Source organism: Habropoda laboriosa, unplaced genomic scaffold (assembly GCF_001263275.1).
Source record: "Habropoda laboriosa isolate 0110345459 unplaced genomic scaffold, ASM126327v1 scaffold134, whole genome shotgun sequence".
NCBI classification, from domain to species: Eukaryota; Metazoa; Arthropoda; class Insecta; order Hymenoptera; family Apidae; genus Habropoda; species Habropoda laboriosa.
Window position 1 is genome coordinate 1130406 of NW_017100266.1, and position 18655 is coordinate 1149060.

Below are 18655 nucleotides of genomic sequence, written 5' to 3' on the forward strand. Positions count from 1 at the left end.
TATCAAATTAATAATTAATTGTATAAAAAGATATTTAAATAATAAATATAATGACAAATTATTTACTGGAGCCTGCTTTCATTGTCGGACAAATTGACGAGAACATTAACCTTTCTCTGCCTCCAGCTTCTGGAGAAGAATACATCAAAAGAGTAGTGTAAGTAAACGTCTCGAAATTTCACGTTAACGGTACAATAAATAATTGTAAATAATTTTCAGAATAGAAGCACAGCAATGTGCTGGTGTTGTTGTAGCTGATGTCGATAAAAAACGTTTTGCAAAACCCACGATTGAAGTGGAACCAGTAAGTTTGTAAAATTTGGTTTTCAATATTATTTATCCATAATATAAAAATACTATTCTTGAGAATAAAAGAATAAGACATATTAACAATACAAATGCAACATTATAAGTTATCAGGATGTGTGAAAGCACCACCATGGCTTGGTCCTACACTGAATTGGCAATTATACCAAGTATCAGACTTTTCAAACATTAGATTGTACATAAGTCAATTGAAAAATGAAATTCAGTCAGCAAAACGTAAATGGAGACCTTTAAAGATCGATATGGTATGTGTTAAAATGCTCTTCGATTAGTCTCTTCTGACAAACACTTGTTTGGCTGTTAACACTTTAATCTTACAGCCAAATATAGATGATGAAAAAGGTTGGATCAAATTCTGTTCAGGTAGAGAGGAGACAAGGATAGTTCCAACGCTAAATGCAGTTTTTTGTTTAAATCAACCAATGGTAGAACAAATATTGGAATATTTGGTGGAATACATTGAAACACAGACAAAAATCGATTATGAATTGGGTCAATGGATATACGCGTTGTTGGTTGTCTTAGAGATGCCATTAACACCGGACATGTGTTCTTGTTTACGTTCTCTAGCCAGAACGTGCTCAGTAATGCGTGCAAAATCGGTAATTAATAAAATTAAATTTCAATTTGTCACAGTAGCCAAAAAGAAAAACGCTATTTTGTATTGTTTAACAAATCAATTTTATTGCGTAAGTGTATATTAAATTTCCCATTGACATAAATCGAAGAGTAAATTAAAGGAATCGTCTAGAAAACGTAAAATTATTATTTGGTATTAAATAATAATTTTACAAGTTAAAAAGAAATACAAAAATCGTTCACCGACACTTTCTCTAATTAATTCACAATCTAAATCTTAATTCAGCCTACTTTTTCTTTTTTTTTTCTCTTTAGAAGAAACTGGAAGTACATGAAATAGGAGCACTGAATTTATTTATATGCCTAGTTGCAAGATATTTCCGCCAGTTGGACTTGGCCGATCCTGGAGAAACTTGTGTTTATTAAAGTGCAATTACAATTATACTTTTATGTACTTTTTAATGAAATTGATCTTTTGATATACATCTATGTTGTTCTTGCACACCTTCCCTTATGATCATTTAAAATACACTACTGGTTACAGGGTACAATGAAGCAACGTTTTTTCTTTTTTTTAATTAAATAAAAGTGTATTACAATAATCAAATAGTAAGCAAAAAGAAAAAAAAAAGAATTAGAAAAACCAAAGATTATTCTTAAGCTATATCTTCTTGGTCCAGGAGCAGTGCGGTTGCTAATCTTTCTAAGTCATCATAACTAAGGTTATTCACTTTATTTTTCAGGTCTTTTATCACCTCATTGACTATGGACTCTGTCTCTGATTGTGTGTAATAATGCCTCAGAACTCTAGAGATCTCATCTCGCAACAGCTGGGTGCCAGACTTGCTATGTGAAGCCTTTACCTCGCTAGATCCTTCTTCTGTCTTTTTAATTACCAAGAGATTTAACTTACTCCCATCCTTGATTCCTGGATAGAAACTCAATGGATTTTCATCTGAAAAACAGTTCCATTAATCAAAAACTCCAACATTATCTTTGCAAGTTTAGTCTTACCAGCTAATGTCTTGCCAGTAAGCAACAGTGTTTGTTGTGGAACATCTATGCCCAAGAGGTCACTGACTTTGTGTTTTAACTGAAGGACAGTGTCCGAGGGCATAATCTATTTGAAACAGATAATCACTTAACCATTCGAATAGCCTCAAACCGTGTTTTACCACCATTGAAATTATTATGAGTAAAGATATAAGTACGTATATATGGTGATTTGGAAATAACGAAAAAATAATGTGTGTAAGCGTGGGAGAACCTTCGAGAAACGTCGTCAATAGTATACGAGCAAATATAAATTCATCGGGCGACGTTCCCGTTGTAAATAAGGGGGTAAAAAACGAGCCAAGATGCCTGTTACTCACGTCAACAACGCATTCTTTCCCCTGAAGCTTCTTCACGATAACTTTCATGTTGCGATGCGCTCTACGGAGCGTCCGTGACTCGACACGAGCGTATAAAATCAAATTCTTCGAAAGAACGAGACCTTTAACGACACTGATAAAGATTCGAGCATTTTATTGAGAGGTTATATTTTGCGACACACGATATTACTAACACACGGCGTCATCAACTATTTCTACCGAGGACACGCGTACACATGCACACAGGTAGTCAGACACCCATCGACGGTGTAATACAGAGGTCGATACTGGACGTTGTTTATCGATACATGCGCGCCATTGAGATCTTCCCTTTCCTTTTTTTAAAGTGTCTAATCCATCATTTGATCACGTGGAAATATTTTTAAACTTTGTCACCATCTCAAAGTTTCGTCAATATAGTTCTCTTGCATTTTAAAAAACCGATCCTCATTTGCGAAAATATAATCGTTCACATAGTTTCGATACAATCGATTTATCGATACGCGCAACATTCGATTTTGGCGGTTAATCTAAACGTTTACATTTCATTTAAAGGTTAGACTGTTTATCGTGCACGAAAAAGCGCGAAAGCATAATGGAAAACGGGAAGAACACCATGGATAACGTTAAAGAGGCAAAATTCGATGAAAATTGTACTAACCATGAAGAGGACATGGAAATTACTTGCAGAGGAAACTTAACCCCTTATTTCGAGGCTTGGGATCACAGTATATGCAAAGTTCATTTGTCAAAGGTACGTAGAAACAAAAAAGTATATTTCATTTATTGTGACGCAGAAATCTTTTGTTTACTTCACAATTGTTACTTCTTCCTAATATTGTGGCGTGTTAGGAGGTTATAAAGTGTTAATAAAATATTGAACGCTGTTAATGACTGGAAGATTAAGTAATAAACGCCTTTTGTAACTGCACGCAATTGTCCCGGTATTATGTAATGTTTGATTGCCCTTTTGTAAACAAAAGGTTCTGACTATCGTTAATGAGATCTAAGACGCCAATAAACCTACGAATTGAACTGTAGAACAAATATGGTTGTGAAAAAGCAATTGAGTTAATCGTATACGTCTTACGATACAAGAATATGAGATAAACTCGTTGTAAATAAACATCGTTTAATTGTAAGTCATCGATTCTTTTAAGAATACGCTTCCAGTAATTGTTCGTTCATAAATCATTCATCTCCAGAGTAAATAAAATATCTAACTTCAAGGCATTCAACGTTTCAAATTCCACCTAGGTACCGCAAATATGCAAAGATGAACCATGTCAGCTTGGCATTGATGAGGCTGGACGTGGACCAGTCCTCGGACCCATGGTTTATGGAATCTGTTATGCACCTCTGTCTAAGAAACAGCTTCTCGTTGATCTGGGTTGTGCAGACTCGAAAATTTTAACAGAGGAGAAGAGGGATGTAATTTTTGACAAGATTTGTGAGCAACATGAAGCAATGGGCTGGGCTGTGGATGTGATATCACCTAGTATCATTGCAAACAGCATGTACAGACGCACTAAGACATCTCTGAACGAGGTGTCCATGAATTCCGCGATTCAGCTGGCTAAGAAGATTATCCAGAGTGGTGCACAGATTACTGAAATCTATGTGGACACAGTAGGCAGTCCAGAGAAGTATCAGGCCAGGTTGCAGCAAATTTTCCCAGATGTGAAGATCACAGTTGCAAAGAAGGCTGATTCCACCTACCCTATTGTTAGTGCTGCCAGTATTTGTGCCAAAGTTTCACGTGACCATGCTATAAGAGCCTGGCAGTTTTGCGAAGGTGATATAGAAAGTGAGTATGGCAGTGGTTATCCAAATGATCCAGAGACCAAGAAGTGGCTATCAGAGAACGTGGACCCTGTGTTTGGGTTCCCACATATTGTCAGGTTCAGCTGGTCTACGGCTGAAAAGATCCTGGAGTCAGAAGCCTTGTCGGTTGAGTGGGAAGATCTAGAAGACACAGAGCATCGTGGTGAACAGAAGATATCTAATTTCTTCACTCGGTCACCAGCCAAGACTTGCCAGTCCAGGAAAAAGCGACACCAATTCTTTACTGAGAGATGTCTCTTCAATACTTCTGTCTTGTGATGTTTCTAGTTTACAATGTGAATTTTTACATACACACAGTGTCTTACAATTAAAAGCTATTTTTTTTTAAATAAAAATTACATCTCTCTCTCTCTCTCTCTCTCTTTCTCTCTCTTTCTGTGAATAACACACACAAATACATACAAACATATTTGCCTTTCATCCACAGACTTCATTTTATTATCAGAACATTAAGTTAAAGATAAAAGTTGGTTCAATTTATGTACATATGTACAGTGTGCTCTTACAAGTAAAATACAGTTTGCGCGAAGAGTAGCAGCTTATGATGGATGCCTCTGCTCACTCTATTCGTTTCTTCACTTGTAATTAACAATTAGGAATGTTATTAACGCGAAAATGTTTTCGAATTGTTCTTTGGTAAAATTCACACGCTACGCTCACACTCGTGACTCAGAATAACGCTAGGATAACATATCTTTGCGGCTGATTAATAGCGACTAGATTGATAAAAGCTACGACGAAAGAGAACACTCTCACCGGATTGAAGCCTTGCTTGTTCTCTTGCGAATGGACGATAGAAACACTCGTGTATAATTTTCGATATAAATATGCTCGATATTCTCACATTCATTCTGATTATTTTTCACTCGTATACACTCACACATACACACGCATTCCTTTAACAATAAGAGATGAAGGAGAGGAAAGGAAAACGTACATAGAGCCATAGATTGCACACTCTAGAAAGTCTGAAGATACTTTGATGAATGTAGATTTATAAATCTTGCTTTTTCTTTAAGCTCTCAATGACTGAATAAAAATCTTTAACATAACTGTGATCATCTTTGGTTCGGTTAGTTCTTAAGTCTCCATGTACCTTCTTTACAAATTGAGTATTTTTTTTCCATTTTTCATAATTACGGACATTTGTTAGAGTACAGCGAAGAGATAATACGGTAAGAGATAGAAATTTTATCAGACGAACAGGGAGATTGACAGGTAGATCCAGTTAAGTACGAATTTACAGGTCCTTCCATCACTAACACTAAAACGTACTGATGTATATATTTCCCCGCCTATGTCACGCTAACTGCACTAACTGCGATTATAAAAAATAGAAACAACACGGATAATTTTGTACACAGGGCTTCTCCACACAAATCAACTTGGAGGCCTTTAAAAAGGATGAGCACGAAAATCACGCGGCACCGCCTTGTGTCCCTTTTTTCTTTTTTTTTTATCGTAGAGTCAATAAACTCGTGATCACTAGAAAGACGCTGGGTGCTAACATGCCGCATCCGCTTCCTGAAACAGAGAAATCGGGAATTTTCAGTGAAACGCAACGTCGTTAAACCATGACTTAACCTCGAAAAAAAAGAAACATAAAAAAAAACATGAAATGTATGGTAGAGAAATTCGAGCGAAAAATCGGAACGACGTATCGTTTGACTCTAATTCGATCGATACTGGCCAAGGAACTGCATCCACAGCTGTATGTAGGTACACGGTTTACTCGACGTTTGTCAGCAAATTGTCGACAAACGAATACCAGTGATACGACGTATCGGCAAGCTAAGGCCATCTGATTTGACGTCATAGTTTTTGCGACTATTTTTTGCTGATCTCATCAGGGTAGCCAGTCGTTTTTTCTTGGCATTTGATTTTAACGATTAATTTAATCTGATCGCAGAATCACGATCACGGTCGTGATTTAACTTCATTTACGACCGAGATCGTGATTTTTTGTCTGGAGTGAATTTGCTCAATGTGATCGTAATTCTTGATCTTTAAAAATAAACATATTCAATATGATTTGAAAATGAATTACATTACTATTTGCGTTTTTAAAAATCAGTGGAAAAAAAAATTATAAAAGAATGATTTGCTATAATTATACAACATATGTGTTATGTAACATATTAGAATGAATGATAATAAAAGAATCTATAAATTCACGCATGCAAAGAATTGCTGTTATGTTCTCTATCAATCAGAAACGACCATGAAAAATCACGAATCTCTGTGAAAAACCACGATTGGGAACGAACATAATAGAATCACTCGTGATTCACAAGTAGTAGTTCACACGTCACCTCTAGTGGTGAGGGATCGTTGAGGGATTCAGGGCTCTTGGGACACCTACGACGGCGGAAAAAGACGATAGAAGACAGATGCCATGATAGATTTTAGTTGTTTTACGCTATTTTGAAAATATCGAAGATATGAAACATTTCTGAATTTTGAAACCTTTTTAATCAATTTTTGAAGATTTTTGAAATGGAAATTTCAAAGTCTGAATCTTTTATAATTTTTTAAATTAAGTTTGAATTCATTTAATTCGAATCTGAAGCCTCAATGATTTTTTTAATTTGAATTAATATTTTTTAACTTGTCTTAATTTTTTTCTGCTTTTTGAAATTTTTGAGGATTCAGAAAAGAGTGTATTTTTCGAATGATATAATACACGATAAAAACGATTCTCTCAGAGAACAATCAGCATAACTTTTTCATGGCATATTTGATTTAGGAGAGATGCCGGCTTTGAAAATTGGATAGATGCATTTACGTTTAACCCCTTCGCTGCGGCAGTGTTGACTGCGAGTACGCTGCCGCTGTACGGGGCAGTCAGTACAATTTACTGACAGAACGTAATATTATTTTTTTCATTATTTTCACGGTTCTAATGACAATACAATAAAACAATTCGATAAAAGTAAATCGGTTACTCTGGAGATATCAAGCTATTTAAGTTATGCTTGAAATTTTTAAAGATGATTATAGTCACCAGTAGGATATAGCGAGCGCTCGACAATGGGTGACTGTAGTCACCGTTAGTAATGAAAGGGTTAATTGAGACATATCAGTGGTTCACAAACATCCTACGAAATAATTTCACTCGCTTAGTATATTTCCAAATGATAATATCCTTCTTTATCATCGTTCGATAACCTATACGTTCTTTTATCGATGGTGTAAAAAATTGGTTCTCTCAAGCACAGATGTCACTCTAACGTCAATTCCCCCAAGACATTTCTGCCAAGTGCAAGTTTAGTCTGAAAGCATTCTTCAAAGTGCTTTCCGTATTAAATGAAGTTTTCCTATGAAAAAGTCAAGACAGTTCTGCCAAGTGCAGGTTTAGTCTGAAAGCATTCTTCAAAGTGCTTTCCGTATTAAATGAAGTTTTCCTATGAAAAAGTGTTCTACATTTTCCACGCGTTTTGTTCCGCTGAATAACTTTTTTTTACGATTCTATGCGAAAGTTGTGTCATTTTATCCCGGCTAACTTCCCTCCTTCTCTCTCCTTACCACCTAAGATATGTTCTGCGTGCGTATGGCCTTGTGCCCTTGTCTCCCTGCTCTCCATAACTGGCATCTTGAGGGGCCTTTCACCCTCTATGCTAAGCTCGTTCGATTTCCAATATACGGTCGCTATCGTCGCTAGGCATTTGATCTTCAGGTCGCCCCTCTTGAAGTGCTTCGTACGCAGACGGAACTCTAGTCCTAATACTGCCGTCTCCAGACCCTCGCGATCCACCTCGGTGATGTGGGGCCCCTTCAAGTATTGCGTGTCGACCTAAACGAAAAGAAAGGCTGGTTCTCACGTGTCTGCCAGTGGAATTGGGGTGGGAGGAATAATAAGGGTGGATAAGATGCGTCTGAACAATTAATTGATAGCTCTTCGAAGGAAATTTTTGACAGGTATCAATACCACGAGGGAGGTTAGGTTTAAAATGAAATTTGATTTATCTTGTTTTATTCGGAGGAATATTCTGAAAAAAATTGGACACGTTGTAAACAGTGGGATACGTGTCAGGGAATGTTCTGACATTGTTTTATTGCTTATTGGAATTTTAAGTTATCAAAATCACTCTCTTCGTATAATAATTTTTAATTCTATTCAGATCATTATCAAAAAAATTGAAAACTTACATTTCGAAATTTTTCTGATATTCTCTTGTAGTTTCAGTGGGATAAACTGACTAAGGTGGGTTACACCTGCTCTCAGGAGAGTTCATCAAGATGGCGGACGCGAGAGGACACGATAACTTATTAACTGAGGGTTGACCAGGTCCTGGCCAGGTAGGTAATTACTAATGTAACAAAAGATGTGGGTGATTCTTTTCGGTAGGTAGGTCGATTCCACGTCAAAAGGAACGGTAAATTAGGGAAGGGAGAGATAGTGACTTGATATTTATTAGAAATTAATAAACAAGGGTCACTAAAAATTGTGTTTTTGCAGGCGTCAGAAATCCATTAGGACCAATTAATGGCACTGTAATAAGCTATTTTAAACGGCCACATTTGTCACAATTTTTTCCTTATAAAATATTAAATAAAATTCGATGGCACTTGTTATATGTATTAAATAACATTTTTACTGTATAAATAAATTTTTTATGAATATATATATATATAATGTACAGTAGTTAACAGAATACACGTGGAACAATAGGTACCATTACGGCGGTTTAAAAAACTTGTCACTGTATTCAATTAGAACAAAAACCAGACCTTCATTATAATGTACAGTGTGTCCTTAATTACACGAGCGAGAAAAAACATAAAAATTTGCGCGGCTAACAAAGTGGCAGCGTTTTCAAAAGGAAGGGCCACATTTTCCAGGCAAGGTAGCCTTTTCTCAAGCACCAAATAAAAACTAACAAAGCTACAATTATTATATTAGCCCAGAATATTCCTGTCGAAATTTTCAAAATTTCCAAATTAGACACCAACCTCTTCAAACTCCTGCAACTTTCTCAATTTTTCGAATTTCCAAAAAATTCTTTCAGATTCTTATTCTGCACAGTCTATGCTATAAACTGACGCAATTAAATATTTTTTAGCTCGTGCAACAGTGTACTGTCATAACAGCCTCCGAAAATCAATATGGCGGCCAAAGAGAGCGAGGAGAGTGGGCAGTGGAAGAAAGTTGATTCTACAAGAGGCGGCAATTACGATGGCCAGGAGTGGGGGGATATGGAGAATGTTACTGGCCTTTCCCACGAAATTTCATAGCTCTCTGACAAGTTCCACGTAAGTCACTTACAGGCTCCCCGTTGATGAACCAGCTGAGCATGGCAGCTGGCTTCGATTTCGCCGAAGTGCAATTGAACCGCACCACATCACCGACCTGATAGCGGTGCCTCCCTGGCCTGCCAGTGATAACCGGCTCGTCTTCTGGCAGGGCTGCAACATATCACCAATTTTTCGGTTAAAATTAAGATATCTGTAAATCGTAGTACGAATGGGGTAAGACGATTAGGGGGCTTTCTTATCGTCGTCAGATGCACGCCTTCAAAGTATATAAACACCCTTTAGTCATCTTTTCTTCCTTTCAATAGCAGCGGATATAATTTAAATGTCCATTGTAAATGGGACATCCTGTATACACGTGCGAAGTACATATCGCAGGGGAGGATTCAAGGCGTAGAAATAACGAGAAAACGTGCACCCCTGTGATACTTCCCTCATATTAGGAAATATCCTGTTTACATGGTACAGCCTGTATATGCAAGTACCAATACACTTTGAAATACGCGTTTTTCCTCTAATGAGAGGACATGGAGAGAACCGTCAAAATTCATCAATGCCGAAAAACAAACTTTTCAAGAAAATATTTCCCTCTTGTCGTTTAACCACTTCCCGACGAACTCTCAATTCTTCGCGCATACACTTGACCACGTTCTTTCAGGAGTCATTTTTGAACGGTGAATACATAAAGGCATCTTTTAACAATTCAACGTGCTTTGTACTCGTCTCTAACAACGACATAAACCATAGCGAGCGTTTCGAAAGAAACACGTCCGTCACCTTTTTTCCGTCGAAACATCACCAAGTACTCTGGTGATTGATTGCACACGGTCTTACGGTGGAGAGAAAAGAGGAAAGGATCATTCCCAAATTAACCTACGTTTCCTTTACGCTAAATGAAACGACCCTGATGTTAAATTTCATAGATTTGACAGCGTGGTCGATAGAAAAAAGTACGTTCGATGTTTGTACTAAGCTAAAAACGTTCGCCAACAGGGTACAGTAGAAGGGGGGGTAGTGAACATACTGTGAACACTTCTTACCCACTACCAGCATGTCCGAGTGATCGGAGACCGTTTGGAAAGATGGCGCCTCCGCTGACACTTCGCATCTGTATCTTCCGCTGCTCATCAGATTCACCGAGTACAGAACCACCGATCTCTCGGTTGAATTATGAATCTGGAAAAAAAGGAAAAGAATTGCCTTCTATGCAGCTTTGTTTTGTCCAATTACCCCAGGTCAATTAACCTTGTGGAGTAACGTTTAACGGTTAAATTGTCTGTGGTAGCTTTTCTTTCGCGATAATTCTCGGAATTGGAGGGAAAAAGTTGGTATTTATTGGTACAAGATGGCTGTTCCCCCCTTTTGTGCGCGGAAGATTGGCAGCAAACGACTATAGGCGGTTTACAGTAGAATAGTTAGGTTAATCGTAAAAATTAGAAATTATCGTTTTTATGGTTGGAAAATTGGTACTAAGTACGTATAGATGGTTTATGGTGGCAGAATAATTCTTTTAGAGTGGTTATGCCTGTCACAGACTTGGTACACATCTCGACAAACAGATTTCTACTTAAAAAATTGTTCCGCCATGAATCTAAACTCTCTACGATACCAATTTCAATTTTTCTACCAGGTGTTACGTTTACCACAAACTTAGCATAACCAGATAAATATTATTAGCTCTCCTTTGTCCACTTAAATATTCCAAACGTATTACACATTTTTAAACACTCTAACAAAGTGTTACTATTTTTTAGGTTAGGTTCCAGCAGCCATGACAGTTGGAAAAGGTTCGCGGACCGGAAACCCGGCAATAATGCGCGATAAAAATAAAAAGTTACTCGCTTTAAATAGAAACCGCCGCGCTGGAGGAACGAGGAGGGGGGCTGAGCATCGACACAAGGGAGAGACGAGAGAAAAATCAATACGAAGTGATTCTTACATTCGCCGTGACACCTGGCAGCTGAAAGACGAGCACCGGCGGTCTGTCCTGTGGCACGAATCGATAGAACTCGTTCCCGTCTTTGTACCACTTTACCGAGTACAATAATTCCCCGTCTAAATTGAAGTTGCACTCCAATCTGATGTTCTGCCCGCGGACCACGTGCTGCGGAACCATCAGTTCCAGCATCCTCAGCGCGTCTGTGCCTGCAAACATCAAGCATAAACAAGAAATTAATCGTAGGAAATTCAACTAGAAATTTCAATTACGAATTAAGTTAGATTCAGTTAGGATGAGGGATTGTTTAATTGTGATTTAAGTTCTGGAATTTTTCATTGTGATTAAAGGTAAAAAAGAATTTGCTGGCAAAAATTTCTACGAAATATGTAACCACCTGAAAGAAAAAAAGAATGCAAATTCTTCTCTATAATAGGAGAACGCCGCCCAGCTCATTACGAACTTTTCCAAAGTTATTCAACGAAAACTGTTCAACAGAGAAAAATTTCCAAAAAAATTCAATTTTGAATTTGTCGGAAACAGCAGAGCCCGTGCACAATACCCAGTTCATACCGTGGAGATTACCTCACCAGTGCCGTCCCCGTTACCCCCCGCCCCACCATCCACACAGGCATTTCAGAAACAAGAATCGAGCTGATAAAAGGTTTTTCATGAACGATTGCGCGGAAAACGCGTGGTGAACGTTACAACGAATCAGCGGAAGGTTAAAAGGCAATTCTATGGTTCTGTCCCTGGGCTTGCACGCGAGAAACACACGTGAGAATGGCCTCATATACCAGCGGCGTCGAATACGATTCACTGGCCTCAACACCTCTATTATCGTTGTCACGCTCCGATTGTTAGTCCATTTAATAGCAAAAGAGGAGGACAGTCCTCCCTTTGAAATTTCCATTCCAGGAGAAACTTTGAAATCTCTGCGACGAAAAGAAAAAAGAAAAAGAGAGAGTTCTGTTCTTGGAGTTAGTTGGAAGATTTCAGTCATCTCCGTTGGAAAAATTAAAAGTCAACCTAACCTAAACTAATCTAAGTTATCCTTGTACAGATTTTTGTTTAAATTTGCTTGAAATTTCACTAATCGATGATCAGATAATTCATTCAGTTCTAACCTAACTCCGACAAACGTGAAAAAATTTTAAGTTCAACCCAACTGACAACTAAATTAAACTCCGTGAAAAATGTCATCCTAAAAGATGTATCGAACCGAGAATTGTCTGCCAATTATTCCCTTTATATTTTTTCGAAATAAAAAAAGAAAGTATCGACGATCTCTCATATCTCTCCATCCAAATTGCGTCCAAAAATTCCATAACTCACACGTCCTCAATTAGAGACAAAAATTGTTTCCCAATTATTTTACGGAGTATGAAGCTCGTCTGCGTAATTTTTCTTCTTTTTTTTTTAGCTTGAAAACGGGGCACGAGAGATTGCAATTAGAAAATCCGCGTGCACCCGGTTCGGATATCAATTCCTGCAGCTCGCAAAGTCGTCCTTAACTCTCCACGAAAGAGAGAGAGAGAGAGAGGAAGAGATAGTTTGCAGTAGAATTATTGGTAGAAATAAAAGGACGTAGAGAGAGAGAGAGAACTGTTTGTCGCTTATCTCGCGGCGTGCTTTGATTTCACCCCCCGCCTACTTTCTAGCCCCATTACTTTTAAATGCGGCGAGCATTAACTCCGAATCGGCCGACATTAAGGGCACACTATGCAACAAAGAGGATTATCTCGAGGAATTTGAAAGAAAATAATCATTTTCAAGCACGAGAGAAAAAAAATAGATGAAAAAAAAGATAAAATAGTAGTTTTACTGTTGTTCTTGGAAGACTGTGTCACTTTGACATTCTGTAATTAATAGACCGTGCAATTTTTTTTTTATTTCGATGTAGGTTAGAAGAGAACTCGACCAGGTTGTTCCATCGATAAAGGAGAATATCTTTATTTACCAGTAGGGATTCAAAATGTCGAAAAATGACGAAAATTCCAGTAGGGCATCCTCTGCAATTTTAAATATAGCCTTCGATTGGTGTGAAGTGACCTACATTATCGACTGTCAGTTATGAAAAGAAATATTCATTTTTAAACAAATTGAATTAGTGAACAACTGGGTAATAGCATAGACGAAGTACAGGATAGATCTTGCATCATGTGATGAATCATTCACTAATAAACAATTACGTTACTTTGTACCGTTAACTTTGTACTTTGTAACCACTACTAATATTCTAATCTTATTCTATGCTGAATCGGTAACGTTGGTAGCGACACGAAAATGGTAAGGGTCTTCTCGGTCCCAAAACCCCGGACAAGTCCCATAAAATGCAAGGTTTATCCTGTACGTCGTCTGTGGTAATAGAATATCGATTACCGTATGTTTTCGAGATAGGTATCGTAAAAAAATTCACAAACTCAATTTTTCTAAAATATACCTTTTCCAAATTGTTCTAATTATTTTACAAATTTCTAAACTAAACATGGAGAATCTCCAGACTAAAGAAGTAATACTATTTCACATTGAGTATTTCTCACACAAAATTAAATAAAAAACACGTGGTCCCCTTTCTCAATACATAAACCAAATACATTATTATATTCTAAATAATCCTTCTTATCCTAATCCAACCTAACCGACGAATCTAAGCTTCTGAATTTCCAAAGATCCAAAAAATAATTAAAGGGAATTGAAAGGGTTATGTGGATGGTGTTGGAGGGAGGAAAAATGGTACTCCGTGAAGATAAGGGAGTAGAACGCAATATTTGAATGAGGAAGAGTCGCGATGGAGGTCAAAAATATTTTGTTCCGCGAATTGTCGTGGGACTAGTGATTCACAGCTGCAAAAACCGATCCAATTACATATTTCGCGAGCGGCAGGAGGCTGGTCCGCTTTTATCGGCCACTAGTGCATCGACTGTGGCGCCACGTAGCGTCCATACTGGGAAGCTCTCTGTCGACTCGTACGTCGAGCTTTTGCGACCTGGCGCGGAATTGTGGCTTTGTTTCTGGCTGATGTGTAACGATTTTTCTCTTTCACCGCACCTTCGTTTTTCCTCGTTTTTCCTGACAAATGGATGAGAAATTCCACAAATATTTTAAAGGTTTTTTTCTTCCTGTTTTGGAGAGAAAAGGTAGGAAATGTTAATTTTCGAAGATTGTGAGGTTAGTAGAAAAATTGGAGGCCGTCTTTAAGGTGCTTCGCCCTGAATTGGGGAAGGGAGTGATTAGTGTTGAGGTTATAGGGTTGAGATGGATTTTCAAAGAAGAATTCAGAAATATTTGAGAATATTTTAAAGGTTTTTGTTTCAACTTGTCGAGAAAAGGAATTAAAGAGTTGCTTTGAGAAACAACTAAGCAGTATATTAGAGGTCTTTTAATTGTAGATTGTAGTATTGATTATGTGGATCAGATTACTTGTTAGGTTAATAAGGCTAACAATCAGATACCTGTAAATTTCATCTACCTTCTAAACAGACATATCCAATGAAAATAGAACTGTAAGAAATACATAAGTAGAATACTAGACAAGAAACAAATCTGATGCTATATTATACATTATATATAATCCGATACTATATACTATATCATAATTTATTTATAATGTAGTATATGCTCTTTATGTTATATAATAATATGTAAGCAATTTCAGAATCTCGATACACGTTCGATGTCCGTCGTCCGTATACAGTCGAATCGTATCGGGATTTCGATACGCCCGTACGATACTTTCAAGATCTCGATACATTTGTACTTAAATAAGTATGCAGTCGGATAGTTGTGGGATCTCGAAAGGTCCTATGTCCTACGATACTTTCGGGTTCCCCTATGCCCTAGGATGCTTTCGGATTCTCGATGCGTATCGTAATCTCGAGAGCTCGTCCGAACTCGGCCGAGATTACTCGAGCTGACCCGAAGATTCTCGAGAACCCGCATACCCCTTCACCGAAGATGTTCACCAAGGCAAATATTTTTCTCATCCGCCTGGAAATCGCTCGTTATCATAAGGTGGGGACACTTCCTTTGCCAAGTAACCCGACAAAGGGTTGAATCTTCCGTTGAATTCCTGGGTCTCTGCAGAGAGAGGTCCTGATGGTGGGGTGGCGTTCGAAGAAAAGAAATTAGCTCCATAAAGCGACTATGGCAGTGGAGGGGAGGGGAGATGTGCAGGGTCCGCTGTTGTCCAAGAAAGATAGCAAACGAGTGGTTATTAAAGGAGACAGAAAAGGGAGGGAAACGATAAGAAAGAAGGGCACGGTGAATGGTGATGTAAATGGCGTGGCGCGTCGGCGTGTGAAAGGGAAAAGGAGGAAGAAAAACCGGTGATAAGTGTGAAGACCACCGTTGAAGAGTGACAGAGAATGAAAGACGAGATAAGAAGGCTTGATAACGATAGTATTGCTAGGACCTCGGAACTCCATACTCCTCCTCCAACTCGTTGGTCCTATTTTTTAATTGTTTAGCAGTGGTAGTTTTAACGTGGTTTCTGGATGAATAATTAGAGAGGAAATTGTGGAGGTTCTAAGAATAGGAATTCTGCTTTGTAAAGTATAAGTTAGGTTAGGGTAGGGTAGGTAATAAGTGGTTTAAGGGTCGTGTAAATGGGGCTGCAATTAAAAAGGAAATTTGTTGAGAAATTCTGAAAATAGGAAGGACGTGTTTGGATTCTAAATTATAATTTATATATTGTACTTGTAAAGAATCCCAAGCATTCTGAATTGCAAATTATAAATTCTAATTCAGCTCAAACTTGAGAAAATATGTAACAAGTGTTCCAGGCACCGTATAAATGGCAACAAAATTTAAAAAATTTTAAAGAAACGTGATCCAAGTGTCGTTTAAATGGTAACTATACAATAAAACCATCTGGCATCATGTTGAAAAAAATTCCAAGGGCAGGAAGAAACTGTTCCAACAGCAACACACATAGTAATTTCGTTTAGTTACACATTTTGTTTCGAAAATTTTGCAGAAATTTTCGTGTAGAAAGTAACCTCTTCTCGTGCCAGTATCGACTGCACGTCTATAGGCCATCGTTCTCACCCTCCAAGGAGAAGTCGAAATTGAAAGTCGTGGTCGTGAAAGGTCTCTACGGCGGAAAGGGACTGCGGGGCATGTAAAGAGAAGAGAGGGTAGAGTTGATGAAATAACGAGTGCTTAGACTGAGAACGTCTCAAATATGAATTCATTCGCAGTTCACGTTGCAAATGATAACCCATGCATATTGAACGGCAGGGGGTCCCCCTGATTTGTTCCCGTGAGTCAGTCATTGCACGCGTCTCAGCGCCTGCACCGTGTCACACGTGTTTGCCGACATGTGTTGGTACGTATGCGGCGGCGATGAATAAGCGCGCACACGTTTCCGCTTTTATCAAAGTTGAATCGCTGGTGCGCAGCAAAGTTAACTTCCAAAGCTAAAGAGAGAAACGGAGAGAGCGTGGGAGAGAGAGAAGAGAGAGAGAGGCACGTCTACGAAGTCGACATCGTGGTTAATTAGGTCGACGATGTCGTTCCTTCTTCGCGGAAGACCCGATAAACCATGAACACCCTGGTCGCCTGGACCGGGCGGAAATTCTCTTAATTACACCTTTAACTATCGCCAAATGTACTTGCAGATCGGATTGATCCGTTTACCCAATATCTAGGTGCCTATGTACGATAAAGAGCACGCCTGGAATCGTAGGAAGACTGACTTTTACCAACGGCAATCTAATATTGTGCTCTTCTAGTTTGACTTGCGAGAACGGAATAAACGGCGACGGGCGCGAATAATCCGGCCTAGCCTCTATGAGCTCCTCTTGACTTCTTTGATCGCCGGGCTTCTGGGCTTCTGATGTTTGACTATTCGCGACCGAGTGCTTTTTTAAAGCAGGTAAATGTGTCAGGGCGTGCGGAACGGAAGCATTTGTACCGATGTTCCTTAAATCCGGGGAGAGCTACATAGAGACAAGGACATATAATTGCGCATTAGGTTTATGATTGAGATCTGGGTTGCTTGTAGTATGTTTACTGTGGTCCAATGTATTATATTGACAGTGAAAAAATTTGAAATTGCTAGGGAGAGCCGGGGAGAGCCAGGGAGAGACAGGGAGATCCCACTGTGGCTTAGGGCCACATTCAAGTTCTGGCGGCTGGTTATATGATTTTCAAGCTCCAGCGTATCACTCTAAGTGCAAAAAATATTTGAAATTCTAGTGGTGGGGGAGGGAGTACCTGGAAAATGCATGAGAGAGCTAGGAAGATCATATTATCTATGATATAGTTTTAGCGACCTGTTGTATGATTCTAGAGTAGAGATAGAGTAGATCAATTTAGAGGAAAGGCTGCTTGCTTCTGTTTCTCCCGATCTTGAAATGCTTCTGTCCGCTCAAGTTTACTAAATACTTGGCTAGTGAAACGTTGAATCTCTCGTTAATTGCCTGGAATTAATCTCCAAATGGAAGTAGGACTGTGCTACTACTTGCCTTTGACACAAACATCAAAGGTGGAAATTTCCATTGGCTTCAATCCCAGCTCGACACGGATTCCAAGAAACCGTTACCTAATTAGCCTAACCATCTCTTTTGTCTTTCAATCGTTGTAATTGAACCAACATATCCACCATACCCGGACAGCCATGTAGCTAATTAACGCTTCAAACAGATACCAAGAGTAAACCAACCACTTAGATATATCACTGAACATCTTATTGGATTATTCGTACGTACACCCTCTATGCGTACACATCAAACAATCTTAATCCAAGAGATGCCTTAAAGCGACCAGACGGACGCTATCGAATCGTCAGAGGAGAAGAGTGGAAATAGAGAAATCCACGTGGGACAATTGGATCTCTGGAAGATCGTGGAAGCCTTTTCGTTTCGTAGAGTCGGTGAAACGAAATGGAAAAGGGGGAACCAGCAGAGAAAGGGAATAGGGAACAGGTGTCATCGCGGTAACCCCATCAGTGTCTGGACACTCGCTTAATTTCGCCTCGGTGTTGCTTTACGGAAATCCTACACCGTCTCATAAACGAAGCCACCTACCTGCCAGCCTCACCGGCTACCTACTGGCCATTACGAGAAGGGCAAACGGTGTCGAATGTCGTGCTTTGTGGAGTCGTGGCAATGGCGATTCTGACGACAAACATACTTTCAGCGTTTTTTAACCTTCCCTAATGATACCATATATACCTACCAGCACATGATGACTTTTTCAACGATTCTTCCAATTTTCATTGTCTATTCTATCGTGTAACACGAAGTGCTGGCTTTTTCAGGGAGGAATGAAAATTGTCCAATCCCTTGAATCCTTCGAATAAACATCAAAGTCTAATATTATTGTTGCTCCAACACTC

At 38.7% G+C, this 18655-nt stretch overlaps 4 protein-coding genes across 4 annotated transcripts; 2 read left to right on the forward strand and 2 right to left on the reverse strand.

The window, feature by feature from the left end:
- The first annotated feature begins 50 nt into the window (after nt 1-50).
- On the forward strand, nt 51-1449 carry LOC108573329 (gem-associated protein 2). The gene is made up of 5 exons (XM_017935737.1): nt 51-157; nt 220-304; nt 414-572; nt 648-929; nt 1222-1449. Exons 1-5 carry the CDS (start codon nt 51-53, stop codon nt 1330-1332), a joined length of 744 nt encoding a protein of 247 aa, XP_017791226.1. The 3' UTR covers nt 1333-1449.
- Nucleotides 1450-1562: 113 nt separating this feature from the next.
- Nucleotides 1563-2532, reverse strand: LOC108573328 (ubiquitin-like protein 4A). Its single transcript, XM_017935736.1, has 3 exons — nt 2280-2532; nt 1921-2026; nt 1563-1861 (listed from the first exon to the last, which is right to left on the reverse strand). The coding sequence occupies exons 1-3, from the start codon at nt 2325-2327 to the stop codon at nt 1563-1565; spliced, it is 453 nt and encodes a 150-aa protein (XP_017791225.1). The 5' UTR covers nt 2328-2532.
- A 342-nt stretch (nt 2533-2874) lies between these two features.
- On the forward strand, nt 2875-4421 carry LOC108573314 (ribonuclease H2 subunit A). Its single transcript, XM_017935720.1, has 2 exons — nt 2875-3033; nt 3537-4421. Exons 1-2 carry the CDS (start codon nt 2875-2877, stop codon nt 4380-4382), a joined length of 1005 nt encoding a protein of 334 aa, XP_017791209.1. The 3' UTR covers nt 4383-4421.
- An 878-nt stretch (nt 4422-5299) lies between these two features.
- Nucleotides 5300-18003, reverse strand: LOC108573221. Its single transcript, XM_017935610.1, has 7 exons — nt 17926-18003; nt 17013-17255; nt 11317-11568; nt 10418-10553; nt 9391-9530; nt 7650-7917; nt 5300-5648 (listed from the first exon to the last, which is right to left on the reverse strand). The coding sequence occupies exons 1-7, from the start codon at nt 18001-18003 to the stop codon at nt 5581-5583; spliced, it is 1185 nt and encodes a 394-aa protein (XP_017791099.1). The 3' UTR covers nt 5300-5580.
- Nucleotides 18004-18655: the final 652 nt, after the last annotated feature.